This window comes from Cavia porcellus, unplaced genomic scaffold, assembly GCF_034190915.1.
Source record: "Cavia porcellus strain 051 isolate PalLab524CR breed Dunkin Hartley unplaced genomic scaffold, mCavPor4.1 scaffold_2, whole genome shotgun sequence".
Taxonomy (NCBI): domain Eukaryota; kingdom Metazoa; phylum Chordata; class Mammalia; order Rodentia; family Caviidae; genus Cavia; species Cavia porcellus.
The window spans coordinates 18538681-18554267 of record NW_026947485.1 but is presented as its reverse complement, the minus strand read 5'-3'; the positions used below and the strand labels follow the sequence as shown (position 1 = coordinate 18554267).

The window sequence follows — 15587 nt, the reverse complement described above, 5'->3', positions numbered from 1 at the left end:
AAGTTGGATTTGTTATTCTTTACTGATGACGTCTTTAATAGAAGAATCAAGTAGGAAAGACAGTAATATTAGGCAGTTTTACTTGTTTTTTTCTAAGTGATTTCATATTTAAAAGCTATGTTTGAGAGGGAGTAAAAAATTATCAAAATGTGAACCTGTATGGTGGCACATGCCTATTATACCAGTACGTGGGAGGCTGAGGCAGGAGGATTGTTGTGAGTTCGAGACCAACCTGGGCTACAAAGTGAGCTCAAGTTTAGCATGATCAGCATAGTGAGATGTGTCTCAAAAAGACAAAAAAAAAAAAAATCAAAATGTAATATGTATTGGATTCAACCTCTCTTGCTTAATGAAATCAATAGATATAAATAGATCTTAATAAAAACTAAAGCAAAAGAAATGTATGTTTGAAATGATTTTAATATATGCTTGAAATGATATTAATAAAATATCTCTATAGAGATAACGGAGATAATAATGTATCTCCCTGGAGATACATCATTAATATTTTCATTGAAAATATTTGTAGTGCTTGAAGTTTCAAAACATCTTTACACTATGTACACCGTATCTTGGTTGTATTTCTGTTATGGACAAGAATGTACAAACACTCTCCCACACACAAGTACACACACAGACACACGTTTTTGTAGTGGGGCAGGAAGGACTCAATACTCCCTGTCCTCCACGCCCTCTAAAGAAAACTCTGCTGTATGCATAAATGATCATATGTTTGAACACAGAAATAGAACATTTGGTAAGCAATTATAATTTAAAAGTAGTGAAATATGCCCAGGTGGCAACACTTCTATCACTAAACTTCTGTTAATACAAAATTTTAAATTTGACATAAGTGAGAAGTGGTTAGCAGCATACCCAGGATAAGATTATAATATACATGAACCTAAAAGGTTTTGATTTTACATTTGTGTTTAACTTAGATATATTAATGTTTCATCAGAAAAGAAAAGAAAAATAATTCATGAATCTTTTGATTGAGGTCTGTACACTGTATTGAAATAACCTTTAAAGATTTTAATAAAGACAACAGTAGCCTAAAATCATTTTTCTGCCTGTCTTTTAAAACATGTATTATATTGGAGCATATGCAAATAGACACTTAATTACTCACAAAACACTATAGTTTCAACAAATTATGAATCTAAATTATAAAAATGAAATTCATAGAATTCAAAAATTTATTGTTTTTCTATATCCTAGAGTTACCCTATATATTTTATTATCATATATAATGCAAAAATAGTTCCACCTCTAACTGAGACAGCGATCCACTTCACAAAGAAGATTATTTTTGCTCTGGTTTTCTCTCTTTCTCTCTTGTTTATTTGGATGCTATACATACTTAATTGTATATAAAGGAAAATTAACTACTTAAAAAAGGTTTACCTAGCTACTATGAGTTTACTACCACACCAAATTAGAGTGTCAATTAATCTATATTGACATATAAGCCAACTATTTTTTGATACATACAGGTATATATTTGCAAGATTCATCAACATTTTGAAATACATTTGTTTCTAAGTCACTGAAAACTCCAAAGTTGGTTAACAAAACTAAATTTCAGGAAAAATATCGTGTTATGCCTCCTGTTGCTATTAACGGCACAGATCTGAGGAGCAATATTCTGTCACTGTCTTCATTTAGAGATGCTAGTCAGCAAGTCTTTTTGGTTTGTTTTTTCTCAATTTAAAGATTAGGGTATCTTGGTTTAGTGGATAGATTACATGAAACCAAGAATGTGAAAACTGCTTTTTAAAAATACAAATACCCTTTGGAAGTCCTGATTTTGTTAATTTTCCTTTGGTTTTAAAATAATTGATGACCCTTTTAATGTGAATACTGTTTCTATTACATTTTAAGTAAGTAAAAGCTTCAATAATCACCACCAAAGATTTTTCTATTTCCTCTGACAATTTGAATTAAATTGTCAATTTAAAATGATTACACACGAGAAAATATGAGGACAAGAAGTATTCTAATACTTAAGAATAATAGAATTTTTAAAAATTATTTGATATTAGATTGAACTTAATAAGTGCCTTGAAGGCAAATGCATCTTTTAAACTCATTATCTGTACTGTGTATTCCATTTAATATTAAAAGATACTGATTAAATAAAATCAATCACATTCCTCTGTAGTCACACCTCCCTTTTTATTAAATAAAAATATAAAGTTCCTGTGTTAATTCTGATTAAAATATATTACATTTAGAATTATATGCTCATGATAATTTCCAGAAAACTAAAACATTTACACTGCTTACCCTGCTTATATTGATGATGAAAAATAGTTTCAAAAGACCAACGGAAAGAATACAATACCTGAGTTTATTTTCTAACATGTTATTGCATTTTTAAAAAAATCTAGGTCCCATGATTTTCTTATTGTAACTCAATAATGAACTACCGAGGGCACATTTACTTAATATGTACTCTTTGCCTAAACACTGCGAGCTCGTGTGTAGACTGGTTTGATCACCTCATCCTCCGTGAACTGTTAGTGTTGCCCTCAGAAGGCCGAGGGATGCTGGTGAAATTCTCAGGACTGGTGGTTCCCTCACTGATTTGTAACTTCTAGCCCCAGACAAAACCTGGTTGCTCCTATTTCTCATCCTTAGTCAACTGCCTTCCCACTCTTACAGGAGCAGGGAGCAATCGCCACTCTCTTAACCTTCTCCATCTCATCGCCTGGCTTGCTCTAAATGGCTAGTAGTTGCTGATCTGTATTCCTATGCTCACAGAAAGAAGCCTCCAATCATGGATATCCATGCATTATCTATACTGTATGTCCTGGGGTTAAAATGCCAGTAAGCTTTCTTTTGCATCCCACAGTATCGCTTTGTTGTTTTAAATTGGGAGGTTTACATATAGTCTTTGCCCTTGTGACCTCAAACCTGTTTTACCTATTATTATTATTGTCTAGATCCCTGTAGGATTCTGCATTGAGCTTTCTTTGAATGTACCTACTTACCTATGATTTTTCATCATTTAGAGCAAGGAAGGAACACATTGCAAAGCATACAATACTTGTCTGCTTGGCTTTAGGCACATCTGAAATTATTTTTAAAGAATCTTTTGTTTCTTTTTTTAAAACAATTATCTCTTTCTGTTAGTATCTTAAGCAACCTAGGCACTTAACTATGTCATCATACTGGTTATATTTTTTATTCAGTTAAACCTTTTGAAAGTAAAGTACATAGAGTATAATACTATAGTGCTAACTGCTTCAATGAGCATCTTCTAAGACTAAGGACAATTTCCTACTCAGTAATATTATTATGCTAACACCTTAAGAAAACTGTCATTATTTCAATAATGTCAATCATTATCCTGTCTGTATTTAAATGTCCAAAATTGCTTCTAAAATTTCTTTCATAACTTTTATTTACATTTTTGGGAGAAGTGAAGGAGGCTAGAAATTTCTGAGATGCTTGCATTGTATTGGGTGCTATGCTGCACCACTTAGAAAACCATAATCTCACACTGGAATTTCCTATGAACTGCTCACTAAGACACACTAAGAAGGTGCACAGACTCTTCCAAGCAGAAAGCATCTACCACTTGCGCCCTGGAGGCCATTTGAAAGGAATTTTCTTTTGATTGCTTGAGAGTCTTAGAGTTTTCTGAATAAGAACGTCTAAGAGAAGGTACTTACTCCAGATTGGAGGGAAACACATTTGTGGAGGATGAGAGAGATGGAAGGCTTGCATTGATGTCAGGCAGTATTTATTTAGACTTTGTGCTTCAATTTAGAGCTGGAATAGAAAGTAATTTTGACAAATGGCTTTGGATGAGCCCTGATAGAACTACCTACTGTCTCAACTGTTCTGTGAACTGACTTGGACTGCGAAGTCAAGTATATTGCTAGAATCAGAACGTTTTCAATGAAATCTTCACAAACCTATTGTCAATGCATCTTCAAAATGATTTCCAAATGAACTATTAATTCTATCTGATTCTCCTGTCAATGTGATAATCACTTCCTTGGATTATAAATCTGAATTTTAAGTATAGTTATATTACATTACAGATACACTTTAAACAGTTGTATTCCTGAACACCTTAATTATCTCTAGGGCTGCCAGAGACATCTTCTTCTGTGTTACTTTTAAATGCACTGGATTCTTTAAGTCTGTCACTGTTCTGTGCAAATGCAAAGGTGCTTAAGATTGTAACTACCCCAGATATGGTATTCTTTTATTTATTCTTTTGGTTCCTGCTGCCTTCCTGAAGTTATAATGGGTAAGTTATAATGGGGATTAAAATATCTGAGTTCTGAGACACTTTGTACTCGTCTCCAGATCTAACACCTGCCAGGATCCTTCTTCAGCCAGCTTGCATTTGTGGAGGCAAATATATATTGGTGCACCTCTTTTATTCAGAGACACACAAATATCTAAGGAGTTTCTCAATTTTCATTCGACTTTTTGCTCATCTTCATCATGGGAAAATTTTATTCAAGATTCATGTGTATGATTTATCAAATATTCTTTTAAACTTTTTTTTTTTTTTTTTTCCGGTACTGGGGATTGAACTCACGACCTCGCGCTTGCCAGGCAGGCGCTTATGCTGCTGAGCTAAATCCCCAGCCAAATTTATCAAATATTCTTGAAAATTTGTGCTTTATGTTCTAATTTCCACTGAATGCAGGCTTTCGGGACTTAGCATTCTTTTCTCTCTTTTCTTCTGCACACGTGCAAGTGCACATGCACGCACACACACACACACACACACACACACACACACACACATGCACACACAGTTCCCATGTGACTCAGAAAGAGGACTCAGAAAGAAGATGATGGTAGATAATTAAAGATATACTGTCACGATGATCATGGTTAGTATATTTCACCACTTCTAAAATCACTCTCAAGTTAAAATGTTACTACTTATCTAGTTATATTTCATTTTTACTAATACTAATGCACTATTTTTCTCATTTCCAGAGTATTATAAAATAAAATAAACACTATGCACTATGAACTATGATTATTTCCAAAAGACAGTGACCATTTTAGGAAGGAATGGGAGTTAGACTGTAAAATGGAACAGTGGAAAGAATAAAAGAAAGATTTAAAATATAGTGGGACCTGTCCACAAAGGACGAATGGAACTTGAAAATTGAATTCTGCCGAAGTGTAAATGTAACGCACTAAGATTGCAGAGAGCTCTGCATTAGCCGGGAAAGTTTATTGGTAAACTTTTAAATAGAAAAATTGTACTTTGGATAAATAATTTCACAATCAACCCTACTCTGCATTTGAGTATTACTTACTGAGTGAAATAATGTTCATTTATTTATCCCATAGAGAATGTTAGAGCAAGGAAATGTATTTTATTTATTTCAGAAAAGTATAGTAATATAACAAATTTCTTTGATATTTTGTTTTCAGTTTGACATTTATTTTTTCAGATTTAATATGAACTTCTCTTTTTCAGCAGAATCTGCCCACTTCAGGAGTTTCGGTTCCTGAGGTGCGTAAGCAAATCAAACTAAAAAATTTCACACTTTCAATTATAGTTTATTAAACACTTGTATCGTTATTAAAAATGTGTTGTGCTGGATGACTGACATACTAATATTAATTTTTATATTTTTTCTATATTCTGATACTTATCAATTAATTTCTTTAGATTTTCAGTAATGTGATAAAACTAAAATTTTGAAACCTGAATTTATTGCAAAAAGTATAAAAGGCATTATGTAAATAAAATTATTCAGGGAAAAGTTTACTTTGTAAAGAATTTTGATCAGTGGATAAAATAGCATCATTTCTATTTTTATGTTACAATATTAATATATTGCAGGAAAATTCAAAACAATTCAATTCGTTAGAGCCTCAAAAATGTGGACATTAATAATAGTATGTGGAGAAAATCTTGCTCACTGTGAAGTGTCTGTTTCTTTGAAAAGAGTACATCATATTTCACATCATATTGCATGGAAAATCACTGGAATAAAATATAGTCACAGAACAAATTTCTCCTATTTTGAAAATAAATGTAAGCATCACCACACACTATTTTTAGTAAAATAATCACTTTACCTCTGCTTTGATGGAGCAAAGCCTCCACAGTGCTCTGTGACAATATTTTTATTCAGTTGTTATTATCTCTGTAAGAAATGCCCAAATGCTAATCTTTGCCTTAAAATTGAACCTAACTTTTTACAAAAATGTGCCTATATGTACAACTCATATATGAATTTCACTAACAAATAACATAATTGCCCAAAAGTAAGATGCTCTCCCCGCTTCATTAGGGACTAGTTTTCAAACCAGTACACATTACTTGAGTAAATTAAAATTAAATTGTCACTTGATACATGCATGCTTGATACACATACTTGAAAATGTACTTGGAGATCTGCTTGTTAAATTTTTCTATTTTAAAAAAATATGATAGACTTATCTTGTGACTTTAAATGAGTGAATACTATAATGATTATAAAATAAATTTTTAAAATTACGTTTGTGGTAGAAATATAGAAAAATTTATCATTTGATTAATTATTTAACTGTGAGATGTTTTTCATATCAACTTCTTAGCTATTTTTGCTCCTGTTACCAACTAATCATGTGTATACAGGCATTGATTTTCCAAATTAATTTTTGTTACATTTTGATGCTCTCCAAATGTCTACCATACTTAACTGTATAATTTAATCAAGATTGAAGAAACATCAGAATTTGTTTATGTATTTATGATGCTTTAAAGCATGTTTTACTAATATACAGTTTTACAAAGTGTCTCTACAGTTCTTATTTTCTGGCAAGATATATTGATTAATATTAATGTAACTTTTCCATCATTTCTCAAACTTTTTGCATATATTGTTCAAAATTTTCTTAAGCTTAGATGTGGATATACACATGACGGAGTGTGTATATTTGCACATATACACACTCTGGCTAGGAAAATTAACTGCCATCATCAGGTACAATTGCTCTTGGCTTACATATAATGTGGTGAAAAATATATATCAGAAAACAGAGAGAGATACACAAAGAGATTAAACATTAGCTTTAAGAATGTAAGTGTGTATCTTTGCCTTCACATGTAACGTAGGTGCAAGGGGCTTCTGTGAGACACCTTCTCTAGTTCGGTGTGGTCCCACCTTTCTACTCTTGTCACTTAGCCTCAACTTTTAAAGTATAATAACATCTCCAGGACATCTGAGATTCAATTTGAGTATAAAAATTATGAAACAGTGGAGCGTAATAAAAACCCTATTTTTTGTTAATTTTGAAATCACGGGATTATACCTAAACTTGACTGCTTTTTATACACAACACACACGTGTGAACATAGGCTTAAAAAAAGTACTGTGTTTTTCCAAAGCACATAGATTATTTTTTGTAGCAATTAATCTTTCACTGTGCATTTATTACATATTTATGATTTCTTATAACTAAATGGTGTAATAATTAAATTACACAGTTACAATAACAATGAAACTGGCAAAAACAGATCAGGGACTATCCAGCAATCATTCTGGTTAAACACTTAGCCAACGCATAGGGATGAGAGTGAGGATCTCACACAGGAAAGCTTTATGTTACATTTTAAATTTCTGTTCTTTCCCTAACAGACAGTGCACTTTACAATGCTATGTGTGAGAAGAGTTGAAGCTGGCTACAGTCTGCCTCTAAATAATTGTTTATATGACAGATTATATGTACATAATGCACAAATATGACTTTTATTATTCTGGAATTATGCTACCATACACTGGGACACAGCCAAAATTAAATTATTTTGACATAGATTCATTCCTAAATTTCATTGTCTCCATCCAGGTTATCTTTAACAGAAATTTAGGCTTGGCTCAAAATAAACTTATCCTAGGAGAAAATATGCTCATCACGTGTGATGTTTGAGAATCAGGAAGTGTGGATGACATCACATAATATATGTTCAAGTTAGCACATGAGTAGCAGTGTCAGGATCTTTAGGGCAAGGCTTCTTGCATTTACTATGCTGCTTTTCATCTTCACAGAAAGAATCAATATCAATACGAGGTTTACTCTAAATGATGTTTGTGTAGTGGACAAATAACACACATGATGCACCTTCTAACAGCATCTGTCATTTAGTACTACAATCCAGTACTAAGTGATGAACCTATTAACAAAATGCAATAAATATTTATAATTTTAAAAATACTCTCACTTGGCTAAGTGCCTATTTCATGCCAAAACTGTTATCCACATTTCCCTAATTAATTCTTATACGAATCTTCTCATGCTTTAGCTGAAACACATAGTGATTTAATGATAATAAATAACTTGCTCAAACTTACAAATTAGGAAGACATCATTTATTTTGTAATTTGAATTCTAAGCCCACATTTTGCCTCTGCCCAAAGTTATTTTGTTTTTATTTTACTAAGTACTTATTTAATTTTTTTAAAAATAGAAATTAAGTCCCTCTACTATATCCCTTACTATATTAATGTGATATATACTTAAAATATATTTTTCAAATAAAGGCTACTTAACAAGTTAACAATTTGCTGTATCTTCCTAGTTTTAGAGCCTTTGTTATTTTTGAAATGAATGTGTTTCCTTTGGACAGTAAAATGTTCAAATCTGAAATGAAGTGCATGCTAAGTAAATGTATAGCTTTGCAATGGCTATACATTTATTTGGAGTTCTTCACTTTGTGAGCTGTAATGCATGTTTAAGAGAGACGCTAAACACTGTGACCATGCATGTGACACTTTGGTTAAGAGTCTGTGCTTTCCTGGAGTTTCTTGAGGACATGGTCAAGTGGCCCCAAGGCCTATGTTGCACCTGGCCAGTTGTGTGGTGGCAGAGAGAACAAGTTCCAGGATTTGGATGACAGATGCCACTGGCAGCAATGACTTGCTTTTGTAGCTTTGTCTCAACCCAAGTGCTTTGCTGCTGTCTGTCCCTCATGCTGAGACTGGACAAAAAAGGAGAAAATCCCATGGTCGTGGTAATCATCACTTGCTGCTTATAGTTTGCCAGTGATCGATAGTAGCAGGCTTAACTATTGTGGTAAACAACTGTTCGGAGAAGCATTTTTCAGCAGTGTACAAAACTCTACCTCTGAGAATCAGCATGGTGTAGAAAAAGACTTTCTTTAAAGCACATGTTTAAAGGAAGGTCTTTTTTTATTTTATTTCATCTTTCTGTTTTCTATGAATGGGCTCTTTTGCTTTTCTTCGCTGTTTATTACGATGATTATGCTTTTGGAATTCTAATACAATATATTCCCCAGTTAGGATCTGTTGTGCTACTTGTAGAATCTAAGGATCACAAAACATTGCATTCCATATTTAAAATGTCTGCATAACAAACACAAATGTTTGATATTTGAAAATGCTCAAATATCAATAAGCGTATTTTATATTTTGTGGTTATATGTTCTATATTCTTTCATGATTCTTTTAGTTGCAGTAGTTTCTTTCAGTGTTTGAATAATTTCTATTGATTAAAGCAACAATTTCTCAACTCTTTATATCTAGGATAATTTATCTGGCAGAAGGAAATTTCCTTTAATTATAATAATGTAATTTATTTGGTGGTTTAGAACTTAAAATTTAGAAAAGAAACTGAGGGTTAAATGGTGACTATTGCCCCTGTTATTCACAGAGTAATTTTATTCTGAATGGTGATGTAAAAGAAGATTGGAGAGTATTTTTTTGAAACTTTTTAATAACTTTAACACTGAGAATTAACTCTTTTATATATCATAATAGAGCTTTGCCAAGCAGGGTAAATTAACCAACCAAACAGGCTAGCGAAATTCTTGGGGACAGCAGGGTTTCCACAGGTATAATTCATTTCTCTTCCTCATTCCTGATACGAAAAGAAAAGCAGTAAAGATTTTTCTTAATGGAGATGGAACAATACACGTATCTATCCTCCTGTCAGTTTATATTGCTTAAATAAAATTTAGTAAACATCTCAGATACGTTTCTATTTGAATTGGAAATAAACATGAGACAAGTGAAAAAGGTAATAAGAAAACTCTGGAAAAATTAAATTATTACGAATCTTTCCAATTTTTAAATTTTCAGCCCCGATTATTTCCAGAAACTCTGCCTATTAGCATTTTTCTCCAAAACAAAGACATCCGTTGGTTACCTTGACATCTACATTTGCTTAAATGAATGTTGACCATTTTAGAATTAGTTAGACTGATGAAATATACATAAAGATTTACATGTTGAGGTTTTAAAAAATTGAAACTAACCTCCTTTACTCACACAAAGAACGATGAAATGCAGTGAATGCTTAATTCTCTTCGAAAATGTTATAGTTAAGGGCATAGTGCCATTAACCCTTACAGTCCCCCCTCTCACTTCACACACTCTTACCCACCATTCTTCGGCTTTCTGCAGCACTTCTTGGTCCTTTTCTGTGCGTCTCTTCAGCTGTGCTGATTGTGGCTTCCTCTATGTCCTGAACATAGAAACCTTTGACCAAAATAAGTGTTAATTAGTGTAGACAATTTCCTTAGTTATCCATGATATAAGAAAGGTTAAAACGTTAACGTTCCATGAATATTCTAACATTTCAAAAACAAATCTCAGCAATTTAAAATTCATTTTAGGGTCTAAAGTTTTATGTTCTTTTTACAATTGTGTAATCTAAGGCTTTGCTTTAGTCTTCTCCTGCTTTGGTCCAAAGGGTTATAGTCATGAAAGGCCAAGAAACCTGCTGTCATCTGCTCCCTTGGTAGTTGGAAATTCTTTTGGCTTGGAAACTAACTCTGTGGGTGGTCAAGAATAAGATAAGGCTGAAAGAGCCTGAGTTGCTCTTTCTAAATATACACTTATAACAATATGTCTTAAGTTTTCAGTATTTCTTACATAAATAGTTAAAATTACCCAGGCCCAATGTGATTAACTAAATTACATTTTAAGATATCTTACCTAAGCAGTTTAATTATAAAATGCTAGATAATAATTAATAGATGATATGCCAGAATAACTGTAATAAAGTGTACCTTTCCCATTGAGGACTATTAACTATATATTGATCCCATAATTTATTGACAAGTGGGAGAATAAATTATTTCTATACTAACTAACATAATTGTGTTTTTTGACTCAATAACTACTGTTCATTTTCAACCACAACACTGAGCTTTGCTTCTTTGAACATATACACCTGATGTAGTCAGTGAAATTTCTCATATGTATACATTAGGAAGTAAATAAATAGTTTGCATAATGGCAACATAAGTGAACACCCAAGAAAAGCAATTAATTTTACATTTTTCATAATAGTTTTCATTTAGCAATCACATGCTCTAATGCTGGCACAATATTAAGGAATTTGATTTTTTTAAACTTGTGCTAGACTTAGACAGATTTCAGAAACAAATGATATTATCTCCATTTTGCATTAAGAGTAAAGTCTCAGGGCTAGGGATTTAGCTCAGCGGCATAAGCGCCTGCCTTGCAAGCAGGCAGTTGTGAGTTCGATCCCTTCTACTGATAAAACTGAAAAAGACAAAAAAAAAAAAAAAAAAGAGTAAAGTCTCTAGGTTACATCATATTTGGGTAAAATAAATGTGATTCATCCCAGGTTTGTGGAATTCAAATCTCATATAATTCGCTTTTACACCTTACTTTCTTTAAAGGATCAATATTTTTGCCAGAAATTATGCTTATATTATATTCTAAGGATTTTGAGCATCAGGACTAATATCATACCACCTATTTTTAACCATATACATAAGGTGTCCAGTGTATTTTTTTTTTTCTTTTTGGTACCAGGGATTGAACTCACAACCTCAACTTGCTGGCAGGTGCTTAAGCCCCTGAGCTAAATCCCTGGCCTCCAGCATTTCTTATATCATGGATAACTAAGGAAATTTTCTACACTAATTAACACTTATTTTGGTCAAAGGTTTCTTATGCAACTAGCCCTAATACATCTGAAAATTTTATATTTTAAAGCTAGTTAAATATCTTCTTACATTATGGAAATTTGAAATGACATTCTAGCCACAATAAGACTAAAAATACATCTGAATAAGTGACAGGAAATATGTGGCACAAAGCTCTGATGTACTTGTGAGTAGACCCTGATAATCAGGACCAATTTCACATGAAACTTAGCCATAGTACAAGAGTCCTAAACACAAAGCATTAAAGCATTTTTTAACAAATAGGCTCTTGAATGATAAATTGTATTCTTTTCTTTATTAATACTGAATTTTTTCATCCATTTATTTAGGAAAGTCCTTTCCTTTATGGAACTTCCATTAAAATGGGAAACACTGGCATTAATGAGACTAAATAACACTTCATGTTGCAAGATTTTTTTAAGAGGCTAACAAATAGAGAAAGCTTTCTGAATTTCCCTAAAGACCTGATGTCAACAAATATACAGGGACAAATTCACTAGCAGAGTGCAGAATGATCTCAAAAGATCTGAGCTGAAAGCAAAATTGTGATCAAGACATAGGGAAGAAGCCAGTGTGGCTGGAATGGAGCAGAGAGGGATGAGTGTTGCTATTCTGCTGCAAATTGGCCATAGTCAGACAAAGAAAGAGACTGATCCAGATGGTGAGGTTATAATAATCTACGGGGAAAATGTAACATTCAGTGAAGTTACACAGTGATGGAGGTGGTGAATAGTGATCCTAGCATGGATAGGAGTTTGAGACACCCATGTGGAAAGATAGAAAACTGCTGCCTTCATAAGTTGAGCTTCAGAGGTGAGATGTGAAGAAGAATTATGTATTTATAGAAGTGTCTTCCTCACTTTCCTTAGTCACACAACTTGAAGAGAGGTTTAGTTGGCTCTGTGTTTTCGGAGGATTCAGTCCATAGATGGATGGTTCCTTCACAGGAAGGGCATGGCAGAAGGATCCTGGAGGAAATCTGCTCAGATCACAGTGGGAAGGAAACAGACAGAGAGAAGGGCGGAGCTTAGGGTGGGATGCACCTTTCCAGGTCACACCTAAGACCCACCTCCAATCAGACCATACTTCTAACTGCACTCTCTGGGGCTGAGCTCCCCAGGGGGTGAATCCACTGATGAGAACCATGCCCCGCATTCCAGCCACCTTCCAAATCCACCACCTCTGTTGCATGAGAGCTTTGGAGACACTGTAGATTTGAGCCATGACAGACGACTTCAAAAAATTGAAACTGATGATTGGGCCAGTGAAGTTGGAGAAAGCAAGGGTGGATGAGAGTTTTGTCTAAGGAAGAAGATACACTTTGCAGATTGCAAAGCTGGGGAAGCAGGGTACGAAAGAGACAACGAGGAAGCACTGAAGTGAAAAATGAAAGGCCTGTCTTCCATGCACAGGGGCCAAGTTTTCAAAAAAGTAAGATCAGTTTGGTGAGATACTGCTGAATGCTGAAAGACAGAGGCCAGGTATTAAAATGGCAAAGAAAGGATATACAGAGATCTGAATAAAAGTGGGTGGTAAGAGTTGACTGGGTTGGATTGAAGAAGTGAAAAGAGGAAAAATAGAAAACAGAAGCAGACAATTTCTAAAATACACACACACACACACACACACACACCTGAGAAACAAAATAAGCTGCAGCCAGATGTTTTTTTTTTCTAAATTTCATCTCTAATTGCTTCAAAACCCAACAGAAAATTAGATTTTATTTTCAATATTGCAAGTATTTCCAAGCCTTGTTTTTAGTACCACATTTTTTAAGTAATAATTCTATTTCATGTATCTGCCCTATTGTTTACAAAAATAACCGATTTTTGTGATCCTTAATAACTTGGATAAAGAATGAGTATTGGGCACATAGGGATAATTACAATTTGGCTTTCACTCACATCATTTAGTTAATATTGTGATATTTAACTATCATTTGCATTGAGCCATCGAAAGCAACGGTTCTTTAGGAATTCCAAATTAGGAAGTTGGAGGGTTCGGAGCAAGGAAATTCTTAGTATTGCCCTTTTAGTTAACCATTTTTTTGTCTCACTGGTAAGGTTTCAATTTTAGTAAATGTTTTCTAAAAGGTTATTTTTATTACAGGAAAGACAGACAACGGTGAAGAAGGAGAAGGGTGCCTCACAGCAGCAGGCGAACAAAGTGACCAGCAGGAACTCCATGCAGAGAGCCAACTCGGTGACCGTGGATGGACAAGGCCTGCAGGTGTTGCTCTGGGGACCCACATTTTTGTGGCTTTTGTGGTTGTGACTTAATGGTTCTGAGAAGGGCAGGTGTTCAGGCATCAAAACGTTTGTATAGTGCCTTTATTAACTCAGCACACTGCTTTGGGGAGATTGTTATTTATCAAGATGTCAGGATTACAGTTGACTGACAGAGTGACATTCTGCTTAGAATCATCATTTATACGTTATCTCCACTTAAACTGAAGTTGGCAAAATGTCTTTGCTCAGTCTGAAAGTTTTTGCAGATCACTACTAAACACACATGGCCATTGTAATATGGCTTAATTATTTATGCATGTTCTCTTTCTCTCCATGTAGTTTATAGACTCACAGACACACACATTAGGAAGATATAATTATGAAGAGATATTTTCATTGTGAAATTGTGTCTCAAAAAAGAAGGAAATGAAATCTATGGTGCAAATATTTTTCTTACTAAATAAATCATTAAAATAAGGAATTTAGTCTAATTTATCACGATGTTTAAAAGTTAAAAATATACAAATCCAATATATATGTGTAGTCTAACCAGACTGAAGTACTTTTAAAGCTTTTTAAGCATTCTTAAGACTTATAAATTATTCTTATCATCTCTGACATCAAAACAACTTTTTTATTTACATTTTTAAGCATTTCATAGAATGAATGTAATTTGTCTTTGTTTGCCTATATTTCCAACTCCAAAAAGCACACAATTGAAAAAGTTGCCTAATCTGTGAAACTGTAAAGTTATTTACATCACCAGATTATTAAATTCAAATGTAAAACATAATTCCAAGTTATAAAATTATCATATTTGAGAGTACATACTTTATGTATGTATGTATGTGTGTATGTATTTATTTATTGTGTGTGTATGTTGTGCCATGGATCAAACCCAGGGCCTTGTGCCTCTCAGATAAGAACTCTAACACTGAGTGTACCTCATTTATTAAAGACTAAATCAAGATGTAACCTTTGAAAATCATTTAGCAAACTCATTGAAGTCTCGAAAAATGAAATCCATCAAAATTTTAGTAGTAATGCCAGATTATTACGCCATTTATGGAATTTTTATTTAAAAACTTTAGCATTTAAATGTAATGTGTCAATTACTATACTGATTAGTTTAAATTTGTTAGTTACTGTGAGTTCTTGTAATGACATTAATGAAAGGAAATCCAAATGTGAAATCTAGTTTCATGAAATCCATTTTACATGTGGCTAGGCACATATTATTTTCATTCTGGAAAGAAAACATGTATTATTTGTTACTATTTTGTACAGTTCAATCGCTATATTTTTACACATATTAATTTGTATCATTATCTCAAATGAGATCAATGTCACCATTACTCTCCTGTTTTAAAATTCTCGTACTTGTGTTTGAAAGAACAGTAGTTCCTCCGAGTCCACACTGGCTGTCAGTGGTAAAGCCCCAA

The 15587-nt window shown here is 33.3% G+C and overlaps 1 protein-coding gene across 13 annotated transcripts in view; it reads left to right on the top strand.

The window, feature by feature from the left end:
- Dgkb (diacylglycerol kinase beta) overlaps positions 1 to 15587 on the top strand; it is a 645864-nt gene that overhangs the window by 250258 nt on the left and 380019 nt on the right. For 9 of the 13 annotated variants that reach the window (XM_063238955.1, XM_063238970.1, XM_063238979.1 and 6 more), the window contains 2 exons: positions 5468 to 5503; positions 14027 to 14146. In XM_063238955.1, coding sequence (XP_063095025.1) covers positions 5468 to 5503; positions 14027 to 14146 — 156 coding nt within the window. The remainder of the gene's footprint in view (positions 1 to 5467; positions 5504 to 14026; positions 14147 to 15587) is intronic. The other 4 variants (XM_063238976.1, XM_063238966.1, XM_063238993.1 and 1 more) reach the window with 2 other exon arrangements.